Here is a 17256-nt window from a genome sequence, read left to right on the forward strand (position 1 = left end):
TCAAAGCTCCCATATCTGAATTGTGCATAAACAAGGGGAACAATAGGCCTGTATAGTAGCCATGCTTACAAGCAGTCACAAAGTGTACTTATTATAATCTTGAAAGATCCTCTTTGTAGGTTCCATTAGGAAATGGCCTTCCTGATGAAGCCAGAGGATAAGCTGCCACTGAATGGCTGAATGCTCTGTCAATGGAGCGTTTAGACAAGAGCAAGTCTGAAGGCCCTCTGAATCTGGTTATGGTCCAAAACGTTGGCTGATTTTTGAGGCAGAGAGGATGAATGAGTTCCTATCAAATTGTGTTGGGAGAGCAAAAATGTAAAAAAAGAAGCGAGGGAAAAAAAAAAACCCATCTCAAAGCCCTTTCAGAAATCTTTCAATCTTTGTCGGATGAGGATGAAAGCTTCACAATGCCCATCCTGTAACGTCATCCCTTCGCTATGACAGCTGACAATTGTTCTGTGCTGTATTTTGTTTTTTAAATAAAGCTTGAAAGTAAACTGAGTTATATAAAAGGCGAGCTACAAACACTTCAGAGGTCACTCAAAGACGATGTGTCAGAGATAAAGACAACAGCAGTGGAGTATGACGACAGAGCGAGTGTACTCGAAAACCTGAAGCTCATTCCCACTAAAACACCGTTTCACCATACACACGACTGCATCAACCAAGACTGTGGGAGTCAGCCAGATGATGATTCATATATTTCTCTCAACTTTTCTCTATAAAATCATCATTTTTAACGTAAGAAGCAATTTTTGACCAACTAAGTGAGTCAGTGCACATAGCAAAATGACATTTAATTTCACAAAACGTCCAAGTGAGTCACTGCAGAATTGGTATTGATGCAACTGTTTAACAGAATATGAGGAATATGGTGTTCTGCATGTGTCCAAAGTATGAGGAAATAAAGGATGTTCTGTTGATCCAAAACACACAAGCTCATCTGTGAAGCTTGGTGGAGGAAATGTCATGGCTTTGGGCCTGCATTGCTGCTTCCGGAACAGACTCACTAGTCTTTATTGATGATGAAACCCATAATAGTAGTAGCAGAATGAATTCTTCACAATGAAGTCTACACAACCATTTTGTATGGCAATCAACCCCCCTCCCATTAAACGCATCGGATAGTGGAAGGTCTCCATTACGGGACCATTCATGCATTTCACAAACAAACAAGAACCAAAAAAATGCTGCAGTAAAGCCCTGGAAAAGCAAGGTGACGTCTATTGGTCAGAGGCTTGATAGTGATTGCAAGTAAGGATTATGCCACCAAACATTTAATGTTATTTACTCATCTAGATGCGAACATCATGAAATAAACACTCAACTATAGAATTTTTCTAATACTCATATCTTGATGTAAAACCCAAATGTCTTCAGTACACAACAAAAGCAGTAGAAACTGACCATCCCGTTCCGATACTTTTGGAGCGGACTGAACTTGAATGAGAATTATTAATGTGGTTTGACTATGAAGTTGTTATGACTTTGTGATCCAGCTGTAGCAATAATAATAATAATAATAATAATAATATATTTTCTTGCAAGCAGAACCCCCCCAAATCCCACATCCGGGACACTTGAAAGGTAATATATTTACACTTGTTATATAATTCAAAGGAGTCCCACAATGCTCAAACGTAAGAGAGTCTCTGTAGTACCTCAAAAATATGCACACTTCCCCAAAATGGTTCTTTTCTTCAAAGACTTGCCAATTTTCACATCGAAGAACTAATTAGCTATTTATTCACTTTATTACAACTGAGGGGATTTGGTCTACTTGTTTCAGCTTCTTTTTTTTTTTACCACAAGATGACAAAACATTCCAGAGCAGCCAGATATGAATTTAAAATATTTCAATTATTAAACTCACTATAACCATTTCTGAATTATCTTATGTTTTATTTATTTTGGCTTGAATAAAGAGAAAGCGCTTAAAAAGTAGAAATCAAATCAACATTATAAAAATGTACAACTCATTAGAAATCGATCAAAGGTTTTATAGCTTCCACATTTGTATTTGAATGCCATTAATCCTGTTATTCGGATCCAACTTTATTTCAAAACTCAAAATATTTTTGTTGATTGAAAAAAGTAATACATTTGTTTTGATTACACTTACACCATGTCGGTCTGTGTAAGGAATACACTTGAATTGCATCTTGTTACTTGAAACTTCAGTCCTACAGCCTTTGCAGTACACACTAGCTACCACGAGGAAGTTGGGAAAACACAGACCAAATGAACAAAAGCAACACTGCTTTAGCTATGATGGTTGAACCGGGGCAGAGTCTGGTGTGCTGCCAAAGTTGTGCACATAAATAGTAATTCAGTGCTTCAGGCAAAGAGAACACAAGCGTACTGGGGACCTCTCTACAGGACCAGAGCTTTTTAACGGTTTCCCTTGAATGACAAATCGGGACTCCAGAGTGAGAAAAGAAAAAGTTTGGGAGCATCAACTCTTTTCTTTAACAAGTTAGGCAGAAAGATGAATTTAAACACAGCACAGTCATTTACACAGAAAACCAGTGAATTAGCTCAATACTGGATTTTAAACCAAAACACACTAAAATGCAATATTTCAGGATCTCTAGGTATATCGCCACTCTTCCATCCATTACCAGAAAAGTAAGGCTCAAATGCAACTAGGATAACAAAAAAGGAAGCCCAAAGGGAGGTAGAGGTGGCGGTGTTCGTGAACCTGGGTCAACTTGAGCAAGAAATTGAAATAAACATGACTGAGGAGCAGCGAGGCAATATAAGACATTGGCCTTAGAGAGTATAATGGAATGGGACTTGTTTTGTCAGCCCCTCATGGTGATAGAATGGCACATACTCTCTTGTGACAGTGTGATATTGGCTTGGCACCAGCTTGATGAATGTATCAGGCACCAGTCAGGCAAAACGCTGCCTTTCCAAGATGTTTACGTTGGCGTATGGAGACTGGCACTTCTAGTAACAGGAGTGTCACTATTGTCTGGAATAAGTTTGGGGGGAAATGGCCAGCCCCAACTCCATTTCTTGCAATATGGAATTGTGTGACTGTTTCAGATGAGAAGACAAATATTTCTTTAAGGAGCATTTTACTGAGATGAATATGGAGAGAGAGAGAGAGGTCCGCGCCATATACTACGCCGGTGGTTCTTTGGCAGAAGGTGAAAGGGAAAAAGGTAAAGGAGGAAGGTTGTCACCTGCCCAAGGCCACCTGCTGCCTTGCCAGGGCCAACCAATTAATGCTGCCCTCCTTTGATTAGCCCAGGCAGCCTGGGGATACAGCAGAGAGAAGAAAAAATACAAGCATGTTTGCACCAAGCAATGTGGAGACAGCTCGGATGAAAGTTCAAGCCGAGGTCATGTAGTTAACATACGCAGCCGTTCCAAACATCACAAAAGTAAGCCTCTTTGCGTAATTATTTAGTATTTGCATACTAATTTGGCATAAGCACAGTTGTTTGTCTCCAAGCTTTGTCAAACCTGCCCATGGCTTCAGGATCCTCACCTTCACTATAGTTACTGTTACAGGGATTAAACTAAACTTTTGGACAGGTTATAGGGGTACAAGGGGTAATTTGCCTAAAAGCACAATACCGGTTAAAGTATTCTACTAATAACACTCAAACATAGTGTAAAGTCAAACCCAAGGTCAACCTCTAACATGTTCTAAACCAGTACTCCCATTGGGTCAGGGTCGAGCTGTCCTCATGGTCCGAGACAACTAAATCTTATACAGCTGGATAATCTTCAATTGTCAATTGACAATGATACCAAAATGTATCCACAAAAACTTTCATTACCAACACAAATTTTATCGTCACAAAAAACATTTGGATTACAAACGAGTAATAAAAAATGTTGACAGTTGACCTAACATGCGACTGCACAAACATAAAGCCTTTTATCAACCACTCCAAATGGGGCACACTTTGTTCAGGAATACAACCTTTGGCAAAAATGTCCTTTGATCAAGTAATGTATGCTTTGAAATAAAAAATTGACTTTCAAATGCACCAATGCCTGAAGCAAGGCTTTGAGGCTGATTTGATTCCCCTTTGAGATGGTGTGAGGTATGACCCATTCTCCCTAATAACATGCCAGAGACTGTGCAATCACAAAACAACAGCGTAGGTAATCACCAGGGTGGTCTTGTCTCCTCCCCCAGAGGGAAGGCGAACGCCTTCGACATTGGTACCTTTCTCTTGCTTGTGTGTTCTCCATAGAGAAAAATAGTGGACAGAGTAATGAGCCACAACATGGTGAGCCAAGTTGTCTGTGAAATGGGGGTGCATACAATTGATGGTTTGCATCTAGAGTCCCGGTCATCATTATTAGCACTCTGGAATATTTGTAAATTGAGGTCAGAACTCTGATAGGCACTTTAAAATATTAAATTGAGTCATTCTCAAACACTTTCGTGTGGATGTTCTATTTTGTCCTGAAGAACCAATAATCTTTTACCTTAACTTAGCTGTCTAGCAGAGGGTATCATATTTCAATGTAACATCCCTTGGCAATTCTCTAATTGCAAGCTGTCCACTACACAAAACAGCAAAAGCCCCACAATATATTGGATCCTTCACCATTTTTCACTGTATGTAAAAAAGAACTAAAACAAAATAAATGGCGTGCATTGACAAACAATCTTTTCCCTGCTTCCTCCAAGTTTATGGGTGCCTATCATGGTGACCAGAAAGTGGGAATGCAAAGTGGAAATACAAACTCAATAAGCCAACATACTACATGCCAGGCATATGGGTCACAATGATGAACTTTTATCAGATTCATGATCATTTCAATAACATAAACATATTGACATATCTTGAATAGTTCACTCTACGATGTTTGATAATAAAATGCGATATTGCATGAGCAACCTGCAAGATGATGCTATTGAACCTTTTATACAAAACCCACATTTGAACTGCAGTTCAAGAAGCTGAAGAGAGAATACATGAGTCTGAATTAAACTTGCACCATTTACAAACCAAGGTTACTTGAACGTCTCAGACATTATAGCTTTGTATCAGCTAAAGTGAGTGACAGGATGTTAGAGTGGTCATAATGGTTTTCATTTACTATCTGTTTCTGCAGGCTGTAGCTAGACCGACGTAATTAATGGCGAGCGCTCAAGTGGTAAGCCACTCCGCCACAACTTCTCTGTACGTTTCTGAAATCGATACTTTAACAATGTTGTTTTATTATTGCAGTCGCAATGATTGGTTAGTAGAATTATCAGGCGGATTTTTCAAGTTGAAACAAAATACAAATTGGCTATCCAGAGTAAAAAAACTGTTTCCATTAGGCAAAGTTTGGTGTGTAGCGTTAGGTTAATTTATTTATTGGTGTTCATCAACACCAGACAATAGCTTAGATGAAGCTGACTAATACAAATGTCATAGTCAAATGTGCACGTCTGCAGTTGTGAGTGTTAATCAATGATACAACTGCACATTCTACCCAATAAGCGCAACAAGCGCAAATTAATGCTTTGTGAAGGGCAATCGTTAAATATTAAGAAATGACTGAGGACAGTACTGCCTTAAAATATCCTCCTGCCTTTACTGTATTTTCAAAGGAGTACAGTTATACACACACATGTCAACACACTGCTCCACATTCAAGGTCTCCATGCATCAACACGGGGTGCAGTAGTGTAAAATTGTGTTCAAAGAGAGTGGAGGAGCTGGTTGGAGTTTGATCAGTCTCCTGTCCTCTTCTGAACCAATGGGTCGACCCGCTCTCGCTTTATCACGGTGTGCCAGCCCACTGTTATCTACGCTACACTAAATCAATTAGCATGTCATTAAGATAGCTTTTTCCAGCACAGTAAGTGTGGAGGTGGAGCTGCACTTAGAGGCCATCATATCTGGGTATTAGGGTGTAGTGGATAAGTCTTGTAGCAGCTAGAATAGGGAGACCGCAACAACTATATAGCAAAGGAATTTTACATTTCCTAAACTAAATACCAAGTCTCGCTATGATTCATATGTGAAAATCATACACAGCCCAATACATAATGGTTCGCTTCATTTTGAGTGGCGATGCAATCTTCGACAATGTCCACAGCAATTCCAGTTATGACAAACAACTTTACAGCTAATTTGTCATATCTGACAAGACTGACTCCATCGAAAATATAATAAGTTTGAAAATGGAACACAATTCTCCTTGAAATTTTGAGTACTTTCACTAGCTATATGCACTGTATAGAATATTTTGACATGTAAAAACCCCCAGGTAATCTCCAGATAATACAAAACTGTTGTGTGTAATAATAATAATAATAGTAATAATAATAATAATAATAATAGCAATAGCAATAATAATAATAATAATAGCAATAGAAATAATAATAATAGAAATAATAATAGAAATAATAATATTAATAATAATAATTTATACATTGAAATAGATGCTTCAGATAGCAAGTCACAAGCATTTGGAAAAGATAAGAGATTAATGATTTAAAGTCAAACGTCCCTAAAATAGTACAATTCTGAATTTAAGGATGATTTCAGGATTCATACCTTCCCAACTGCTGTCATGCGTGACAATACCTCAGCTCATCTTGTGTGTGCAATGAACTTCAAACTTATCTTAATTGCTTTCTGCAGTGCTCTTCTTCAGCATCAACTGAATAAAGTGGAGCCCCCAAAGCTGAAGGGCACGTTCAGTGATCCAATTCAGAATACGACATACATTGACGAAACCATGCCTCTATAGTTAGACAAAAATCTTGTATGCCTTCAGCATGTCACACCTATCATACCAACATCATGGGTCAGCCTCTGCAGAGAAACCGAGGACACATTGAAGGGGTGTGGATTACGTTGGATCTCACAAAGGAATGTGCTCCAAGTTAGATGTTCCACTGTAGTGTAAATGACAACGTAAGAGTTATGCTGGCCATATTAAAAACAAAGTAAGTCTATACAGGAGTGTTGTTTAATGTAGCGCTAGGAGTTTTTGTATTCTCCAATATAAATAAGTTGCTTGGTTCAGGGTGATGGTCAGCAAACAAAACACTAAATGTTTTTTAAAATGAAGCCCTTCGATTTCAATCAACAAAAATCCGTGAAAGGTTAGCCTGTCCATGATGAATTTACAGCAATTTCACAATGAGCTAAACGAATCCTTTGAAAAGGCTTCTCAGTGGAATCTGTTTGTCACAAAGAACAGTGCAAAATAACACAGGAAGTTGCGGCTTTATCTTGCTGCCTGGCAAATAACAATAGATGGAAATGAAGACTATAAAAGCACAGGCTGTGGGATGATTCCCTGTTACAATTCTTGTTTCATAGGACCACACAGTAATTCTGTTATCAAAAAGCAACACGTTGGTCTTTGGACATGATGGAGAGATAAAAGCTTTAATCGCCACAAAAATAACTTTCACTCAAGGGTGCAATCATATATCTTCCAGATGAATGCTGAAAATACTGTTACCATTTTCTGTTTGTGATAAACTTTCTTCTTTATCTTCTACAGAACACACATTTAAACACAGCCACTTTTCATCTACAGATAGCATGAAGTGCTACAAAGTTAAATTCAAGAAAAATAACTTTCAACAGCCCCCATTTGGTAATTGAATCCATATCGCCTTCAATCTATCCAAAAACCAATGCTAGTTTCATTTTGAAGTGCACACAGTGGAGGTCAGGGGAATCAGAAAGCACACGTCATGTTATTCAGAATGAGGCAGACCATAAAACCCTCAGATCATAAAAGCCATAAAACTTCCACGCTGCAGCCTTCGGCCAGTTCCTAATATATCACACTACTCCATAACGTACTTTGGGTGTAGGAGAATATTAATTGGCAGACAAAATAAGGATTAATAAAAGTCAAACTATACATAACCTCTATTACCAGAGAGGTGTTTATTTCAAACTCTGTATCATATCCGGTTGCCAAATGTTCAACCCCGCTCGCAGTTGCTGATCAGACCACATGTGCCTCACGCTCCCAGTCACAGCAGAGAATTCAAAGGGTGTAGACGCTCACTTCAAAAGAGCCGCGCTGGCTTTGAATGTCATGCCAGTTGAACAAACCATCAGTGGGACGCAACAGCATCCTTGAGGCACGCGTGGGGATATGTGGCACCCACTGATGACACCCTTTGGGACATACTTCTCGAGATACAAGAGACGGCAGTGGCATCAGGAGGAAATATAGATCCTAACCATCTTCCTTATTTTAATGCTTTAAAACATGGAAAGTGTAACTTTCACAAATAATTACTGAAGTCAAATAATGTAATGTTTGACTTAAAGATATTCATTATAACTAAAACAATATATTTAAATATAAGTGACATGCTGGGCCTATGTGCACATCTAACCTTGAAACCAATCCAATATGAACGTTGGGGATTTCTCTGCTTGTTTCTATTATTCTATTTTTTTTTTTATATACATTATTGTTGACTACAATGGGAAATGCAGTGGAATACAACCAATTTATAAATGTTATTTTTGGCTCCTTCAATGGAAACCGAATTATATCATATTGTTCAAGAAGAGTCAAAATATAATTCTTGAATCAGATCCAAAGTAAATGATAGTAAATGAATAGAATTTCAACATTTGAACAGGTTTTTCCTAATACATTTGATGTGTTCCTAAATTCAGTTGTATGTTTTCAGAACACATACCAAGTACGAGTCCACTGTTTTTAGTTGTGTGACTTGGCAGGGTTATGATCAATCTTGTTTTTATGAATTAAAAAACAGCGACAAACGCACACGTTTTACACATTTTGTGAGCAGTACTTAAGAGTACACAGTAAATGTTCACCTTGAACTGAACTCATCATGAATGGCCAGACCAGGTTTTAGCTGCTGGCTGTAAAGAACATTTTATAATCACACTAACCTTGTTGATCCTCAGACAACCTGAAGTAGGAACATTTTTAAAACATAGTGGCCGTTTTGTATGTACCTTTTTACTTTATTTCATGCAAAATTGGTTGCGATCAAAACCGCATTAGTTCACAGTGTCAAATTAAGTTTCAGTTTGGTTCAAACTAGGAGCATGTGGACTGTTATTCAACCCTAAGGGGATACTTAAGTTACACTATTGCTGTTTTTATGGCATCCACACTAATGCAGAGATGCAAGTGTTTTCTATCAATTTTATGTAATAGTTCCAGACACAAAGATGAGTTCTTGCCATTTTTGATCTGCTACTTAATGCTTTGAATTTCTTAGTTTGACTCAAGTGGGTGCAGTTCAACATGCATAATTTAATGGAATCACAGATCTTTATTAAAAAAAAAAAAAAAAAATCAAAACAAAAATCGGGGGTTTAGTTTTCAGGATTGAAAAGGTGTTTCTTCTCCACTTACAGCACAGTGGTTTGGGCATTTTTTCATTTAAGAATATAATTAAGATAATTCAAATATATATTTTTTATACAGCTATTTTATTAGGTTGCAATAATTTGCATACTGTACTTTAGGTGTTGAGGCATCTTTAAAAGCATACAAATGGTATATTAATATTTGAGGCAACTTTTCAATTATTTTACCAACAGGTGTTTGTAGCACACACGGTTTGCCATTTTAGCATCGCTAAGGTGAAGCTGAAACGCGATAAACTGCTTTTTTTTTTTTTTAAGGCAAAGCTCACAATATAGTCTAATATAAGAAAACATCCATCTGCCTCAACTCACAATAAAAAACTCAATTCGATATAGCTGGCTCCATCTTGTCGAAACACAGACAGCATCCTAAACTAATATTCTTTCACAAATAATATTGTATTTATTCACTTGGCATATGTCACAAATCATTTTTAAAGCCCCGGCATAGGTTTAAGATTAGATTCACTACATATCTGGTGTTTGAAGAGACAAATGGTTCAAATATAAACGGATCATTTGGATACACACAGGAAAGCCGAGCACATCTTGTGGGTGCATTTACCAACAACAGAGTCCTTATTCAGAGAGAAAATTGTTCGACTTAAGTGTTTACAATTTCGCAATAAGTGGAATAGGGTAGCAGAGCTTATTAAATCTTCATCAAGCTTTTAGTCAGTGATGGCAGCTGTGGACATGTTGAGTTGTTTCATTAAAAAGATTGGACACCAGAGCGCAGGTTGCAAAATAACGTGTCAGATCACATTTTTCATCAGCAAATTAAAGGTAATTAGATGGGAAAACAAGAAATACCTAAGGCCAGATGAGTCTTGGGTTGTCAATCACTGCATTTTACTTGAGAACCGTACCCCCATCCTACCCACCAATTCTATTCTATGTGCCATAGTAGAGATTGAGCGCCTTCATTCTTTCAACTATTGTGATCTGAAGAATCACTACTGCACTCAGGTCTCTCTAGATTAAAGGGTCTTGCTACACAGATGCTATTTATTCTTCCACAATGGAAGCCTGTTTGTGACATTGCTGCACTTTGGTGAGTGCATCTGTGTTAGAATGCTGGCAGAGGAGATAAACCCAGGGCTAATCAATCACACAGTCTTCTCTACTTTTTCAATTCCAGTCTTGTCGAAGCAACGACACTGCAGGACAACAAAGTCTTTTTTGTAACTGCATCCTTGGACTTCAAATACGTTGTGTTTGCATGCTGTCGTGCTAATATTATACAAATAGCTCACAAGTAGACGCGAGATGCACAAGCGCAGTGTGCAGACTAGAGAATTGAACGGGCTGTGCCACCCAAGTGTGTCAGATCCTCTGCCAGCCTATTGTGCAGATTTTAAGCCACAATAGCACAGCATTTCACCCCCCAAGTAGAAGCCTTATTGTCGGCATGAAACGAATTGTTTCTGAGAACAATGATGATATTAGCCCTTCAGCATAGCGCTTACTGAACTGCAGATGAACAAGCAGGTTAAGTTCTACTGCTCCATTCATGGATAATACTGATTCTTTCTCCTGGCCTATTGCACTTTTGCATACATCATACCCATGAGTAATGTTTTAGTTTGGACTCAACTGGATTACATCTTTGTGCTTAATTTGTTAATGTGCCTGATAACAGAAACATTTTCTATAACTAAATGGAGACAATCCGCAATGATGCATTCGGCTTTCTGAATAGGAACATACAGCCGCATATTTCTTGTGAACCAAAATGTAAATACTGTATTTTCCGCACTATAAAGCGCACCGGATTATAAGGCGCACCTTCAATGAATGGCCCATTTTAAAACTTTGTTCATATATAAGGCGCACCGGATTATAAGGCGCACCTTCAATGAATGGTCCATATCAAAACTTTGTCCATATATAAATCCATATATTTGGACACGCCTGCTGTAGTGGCTCAATATCGGTCCATATATAAAGCGCACCGGATTATAAGGCGCACTGTCGGCCTTTGAGAAAATTGGAGGTTTTTAGGTGCGCCTTATGGTGCGGAAAATACGGTACTCTTTAGAGTCACAATGTACGAATCGTTTATTAATATGTAAATGCTTATGGAAGTGCCAGACAGAGCTGGGCCTTATCGAAGCTGATTTTAGGTATGAGGTAGGGTAGACTTTGGGTTGGTCCTTATTAAACTGCTGGGCACATATAGACAGTCTCCCATACACATTCTCACCTAGAGTATGGCCAACTTAAAGTCCACAGTCATCTTACGTAAAGCCTGCTCTTTACACTCACCACTATGCTTTGTGAAAGACTTACAACAGCATGTGAATGTTTTTCCCAGAAGCACCTTAGCGCAATCATCAGAAGATCTTGCCACATCTCAGTTGCAGACTAATTCAGCAATGAGTAATATTTGAGTGCTTCTTCACAGTATTTGTAACAATAGATGAGAGATGCTGGAGCGCATCGAGCAGTGCGTATAAAATGGACACCGGCAGTGACAGATGGAAGAATGTTACAGAACTCAAATATGACCTAGGATGACGTAAATTGCTCACGGGTAAATGTTTGATGTCATATTTAATGCCCCTCTGATAACCATTTAGGGAAAAATAAAGCTAAAAAATTTGACCAGAAAACTAATCTAAACCATATCCTATGAATTCTTCATTTTTCTATGCTACTTATGCTGATTTAGTACCATAAGGAAACTCATTCTAAGAGAGCGTGCAAATATGAAACATGAACAGCCAACCTCAGAAGTGTGAGATGAAAGTGCTCCTTGCTTCAATGATATGCTGTATTGTATGGATACAAAATGAACTATTTAAAGTTACTGATGACTGACATTTCCCGGAATTAAAAAGGATCACTTAGTTACTTGATTCATTCAATTTCACAAGCTTTTCACTTGAGATCATGTTTACCAACAAATAAATCAACCACGAGCTGGCCATGGACCGTTCCCGGTGGAAGAAAGCCATATCGAGAACCCAGTTCAAACCAGCGGCGCCTGGAAAGCGGACTTTAAACCGATGATGATGATGTACAATTTATTTAATAAGCATGAAAGGCTTATTCATGTCCAGGCCATTTAAGACCTCAGTAATTCATAACACAAAAACTCATCATAGATTTCCTCGGTTGTGTTTAAACTATTGAGTTTGCTCATACTCCCTCAGCCAAGACCAATTAAAGAGTCAACAGACCATTTAAGGTCTGATTAGTCTCACACTGGCTTTTAATTTGATGAGGAATGCAGATCTAAAAAATGCTGGTTGATCAAGCGATGCAGATAGAAGACATGTCATCAAATACAAGGATGCGTAGAAATTAGTGTTTTGTGTCACTGAGGTGGTCTAATCCTGCTCATTTGTAAGTGGTGGAGGATACAAAAATATGTCTTACTGTATTAGGATTCTCTTCGATCCAACTTTTAACTGTGTTCAGGGCAATGTCACTTGCAGGCTCATTGGGAAACCCTACGGAAGGAAGGAAACAATGTGAATAGCAGTATATACAAGATATTTACATGTGCTATAAGGGTCAATAAAATCTACTAGAATATACAATGTGCTTTTTCCCATTTTGCATTCTACTCCATTGCATTGACTTCGTGACGGTTCTGTTTTCCGATTTTCTAGCCTTAAGGCCACATACCATTATGACTAAAGCATTTGATTGTGATTGTATAAATGGTTGCCCGTTGTTCAACGCTGCATGTCAATCCGTGATAAGCTTAGTGCGACAACAAAATAACTAGATGACAGCAATTGTTTTTCCTTTAGAGGAACTTCACAACACCACACAATCTACTAAGATTGTATTCTTTTACAAAGATCCCCAAACGTGAGTGCTTCAGTGTGTTACTTTAACAGGCTGCATGCACTGCAAAATGTAAAAATGATGGACACCACTTTAGTCAAGAGTTTTTTTTTGCTTCAACTAGTGCTGTTTTGACCATGGACATTTTGTGGGAGCATTGTTCGCACAAAATGAAGATTCAAGTACCAGAACTGAAAGTGAGTGGAAAACAAAAGAAATCAATCGGTCCCCTAATTTTGAGGGAGCCAGCAACCACATATAATCCATGTTTTGTTTGAATTTACTCGCCCCCGAGTGGATAGAAACCAGATCTTTCCAGCCTGGGTAACATTATATTCCGATTCAAAGAAAAACAAAGATGGTGCAGAGTTTTGTCACAGATCAAAACAGCTTGACGGCTTTTGTCAATGGTCTTATATCATTCAGATTCAAAAGCTTCAAAATGTGCATTGCTGAATAGACAATATGTTCCCATAATTATTGCTCATGGCATTTCAAAAATATCTTACAGGAGTGAAAAAGACCTTCCAGCACCTTCTCATTTGCCTGCACTTTTCTTACATGAGTTAGCTAGCTCCTTTTCAAAAAACCCAAGAACAGCCATCACAACTCCTCTCATGTCAAATAAATCACACAGTATGTGCTAATTATTTCTTAATGTATGTACTTTGAATAAATCAGAACCATACCGTTTAGAAAACTAACTATAGCCAAAACTATATCCAGTGTAAAATTAGTTAAGGTCAACCAACCAGCATTGGCACTCTTCTATATAATAAGCCCTGAATAAAGCAGCGGAGATTGCCGAGGGCACTATCTTGCAGTAATGACATGGGTCAAGACCTCAATTTCAACCCAAACCAACCGGTACAAGGGCCATGCGACATTTGTAGCCGGTTAGTTATTGTTCGGGTCACTTTCTCAGATCTTTTTTTTCTTCCTAGGTCACAGCCATTTATATAACATTGACCTATGAAACGGGTTTACAAGTGTTGCAAGGACATTTTAAGGTGCATGTGAAGAATAACGGATAAGCAAAAGCAATCAGTCCTAACATTGCCTGAATGATCTCATCTCACACTCAATAGTACGAGAGGTCAAAGTCAATAACTGTTGTGTAAAGTTTAGACACTCGACAGCAAAAATGAAACTACAATTCACACAACTCTCCACTGTCTGACTAGTGATGTTTATCCTCCTTTTTGTTTTCCTCTTTTTATTTCCCTCTCTGCCTCGTAGGGAAACGCTGAGTTACACCAAAAGGAGCAAAATATGTTGCTGAGCTCATCTACAAGCAGGATGTGACTCGCATACCAGCCAGTAGTGACAACATGCCAGCTCGGAGGCTGTATTAGGCTACGTGTTTGCAGCTAGTTCACTGAAAGTTAAAGTCCCAATGATCATGTCACACACACACTGGGTGTGGTGAAATTTGTCCTCTGCATTTAACCCATCCCCGTGTGATTTTGATCCATCCCCTGGGGGAGAGGGGAGCAGTGAGCAGCAGCGGTGCCACGCTCAGGAACCATTTGGTGATCTAACCCCCCAATTCCAACCCTTAATGCTGAGTGCTAAGCAGGGAGGCAATGGGTCCCATTTTTTTATAGTCTTTGGTATGACCCGGCCGGGGTTTGAACCCACAACCTTCCAGTCTCAGGGCGGACACTCTACCACTAACGTTCAGTCCTTAGCAACTTGCAGGAACTCTGCTCTAAAAAACAAATCCAGCATGCCAAGTCAGTTTGTAGGTTACCTAGCATGTACTTTCGCAGAATGATAACCATTTCATATTTTCCATGTGAAATTACAATTCTCTACCGACATTTCAACCCACACTTGTCATGCAGTATTGGTGAACAGATGGAAGACAAAAAAAATCTGTGGGAAAAAAAGAAGAAGCAGCTGTCTAGGGAAAGGGTGTCATAAAAATAAGTAAAGGAAACAAAAGTGAATAAATGAGTGGTAAGGTCCACATTTGTGTTCACTATGTGATGCCTTATGAAAAATATTGTTAATTAGGATGAGATATGCTGAATGTATCGCAACCATAATAGAACATCTGGTCACCAGCAATGGGCAAACAGTATTGGGTACATTGAATCAATTCAGTGCATGAGTTTCTTCAAGGCTTTTTATTGGTTAGTTAATTATGTTGCACACATCAGGCATAATATAATAAATGAAGTACCGGGTTCCTTCAGTAAAATAGCTCACATATTTCACACACACCTGCATGATACAATTTGAGACATTAGTAAGGCTGCAAAGGGGCTGATCACTTCCAGAAAATGTCAATGACAAGCACAGTTGGCGTAATTACGATTTGACAAGTTATAGGAATTACATCTAATTTGGTGCAAGATATAATCAAATAGACAGGCAGCCTTTAGGGTTGGTGGTAAGCACAACTGCCTTACTGACAGGTTATTTTAGGTTTCTATCTCATTTGGAACCTGAGTTTGCATATTACTCCCATACACCTGCATGGGCTTTGAGGATACACTGATTTCATCTAACAACCCTGAAAGATGCTTCAATGGTTATTAATGATTTTTATTTCTTGTCTAGTGGTGTGAATGTGAGTATGAATTGTTCTCTGTTTGTGTTCTGTGACCGACAGGAAAACAGTCCACTTGCTAGGACATCACTTCACATGGCACACTGCATTTTGGTAAAACTGGGATGTTGGCAGTAGTGCAAGCGTAGCATTATAATATTGTGCAAACACAACAAACTCATTTCCTATCACTATAAAAGATTTATATTACTGCTTCTCCTTTGGCTCTTTGTGGAGTGTGGAGATTTCAGTGAAAGCTAATCTGTCAGGAGGTGGAGAGCTGGCGTCAGGTGCAGTGATGGTGGGCCCTCTAGGACCCTCTCTGCACTGCTTGGATCGGTTCTGTCCTATGTTGGGAATATGGCCGGCTCAGGGAGATTTGTCTTCGTGAGGCGCACTGATGGGATATGTGTCGTCTAGTGGCGCTGATGAGGACTCAGGTGGTACAATGTTATTTCTGCTGAAGGCTCCTCTACTTCATCACAAAGCACAGCAAAGAGATGGTGTGTGTGTGCGTATGCGTGTGTGTGGGTGCGTGTGTGTGCGTGTGTGTGTGTTGGGTGGGGGGGTTTAGGACGTGCATTTTGTTAAAGCGATACTGAGGCAAAATTTGCTTGTATAGTATTTTCATAATATAGTACAACCCGTGACATGAAATTAGATTATGTAGTAGATTATGGAAGAAGTGTTTATAACAAATATGTATTTTTAATGTGTCAATTTAGCACAGCTTTAACTTTTCATGAAGCACTTTCACACCAGTTGGCAACAATTAAAAGCACAATCAAATTAATTAGAAAGATTACTGAGTGTCTCCATTTAAAAATCCGCATATTTTGAGCTCTAAAATATGGGTATTTAAGGTCTTGTGTTAATACTGAACATTTTGAGGCCGTCATTTATTCATTATTTTAAAATAGATTAGATTGTATCATAATAACACACTGGTGTAATCTGGAGGTTAAAAATGTCAGTGATAATTAATCTTAAACCATATCATTTGCAGTTTACATTTTGTGCTCTTCACAATGTGAAAAGAAGATAGTAGGATACAAACTTGACAAACTGGAACGCGGGAGAAAACAAATCAATTCAAAAATTCCTACTGGTGTTACACTTCCTGTATCTACTTAACTTTCACAGAAAATGTATAGAGCTGTGTTTTGTCTTTTGTAAAAAGAAATGACAAGGTGCTGCTCCACCACCTAATAAAGTGAGAGCAAGTTTGTTAAGACAAATGCAAGCCTGTCCAATGAAATATTCTCATGCATCACATGCATACTATATAGCTACGGGTATTGATACACTGGAGTAAGTACACCGCCTTTGCGATTCTGCGAAGGGGTTATGCTGCAACCTGCTTTTTAAATATCCCGTTGAGGAGTAGAAAAAAATATCTGAGTGAGTGTGTCTCACTGGTATGCTCTTGTTGAATTCTACACAAAACAAAATAATATTTTGACAGTTCCAGCCTTAAAAAGAGTGTGTTATCAGGGTCTTTCTCCCTTCCTAAGGTTGGAGTTGGCCAAGGTCTTA

The 17256-nt window shown here is 38.6% G+C and overlaps 1 protein-coding gene across 4 annotated transcripts in view; it reads right to left on the reverse strand.

Annotated features, from left to right (window-relative positions):
- Nucleotides 1–17256, reverse strand: part of macrod2 (mono-ADP ribosylhydrolase 2) — a 273703-nt gene that overhangs the window by 60573 nt on the left and 195874 nt on the right. For all 4 annotated transcript variants that reach the window (XM_061285242.1, XM_061285243.1, XM_061285244.1 and 1 more), the window contains one exon: nucleotides 12747–12820. In XM_061285242.1, coding sequence (XP_061141226.1) covers nucleotides 12747–12820 — 74 coding nt within the window. The remainder of the gene's footprint in view (nucleotides 1–12746; nucleotides 12821–17256) is intronic.

This window comes from Syngnathus typhle, linkage group LG8 (assembly GCF_033458585.1).
Source record: "Syngnathus typhle isolate RoL2023-S1 ecotype Sweden linkage group LG8, RoL_Styp_1.0, whole genome shotgun sequence".
NCBI lineage: Eukaryota > Metazoa > Chordata > Actinopteri > Syngnathiformes > Syngnathidae > Syngnathus > Syngnathus typhle.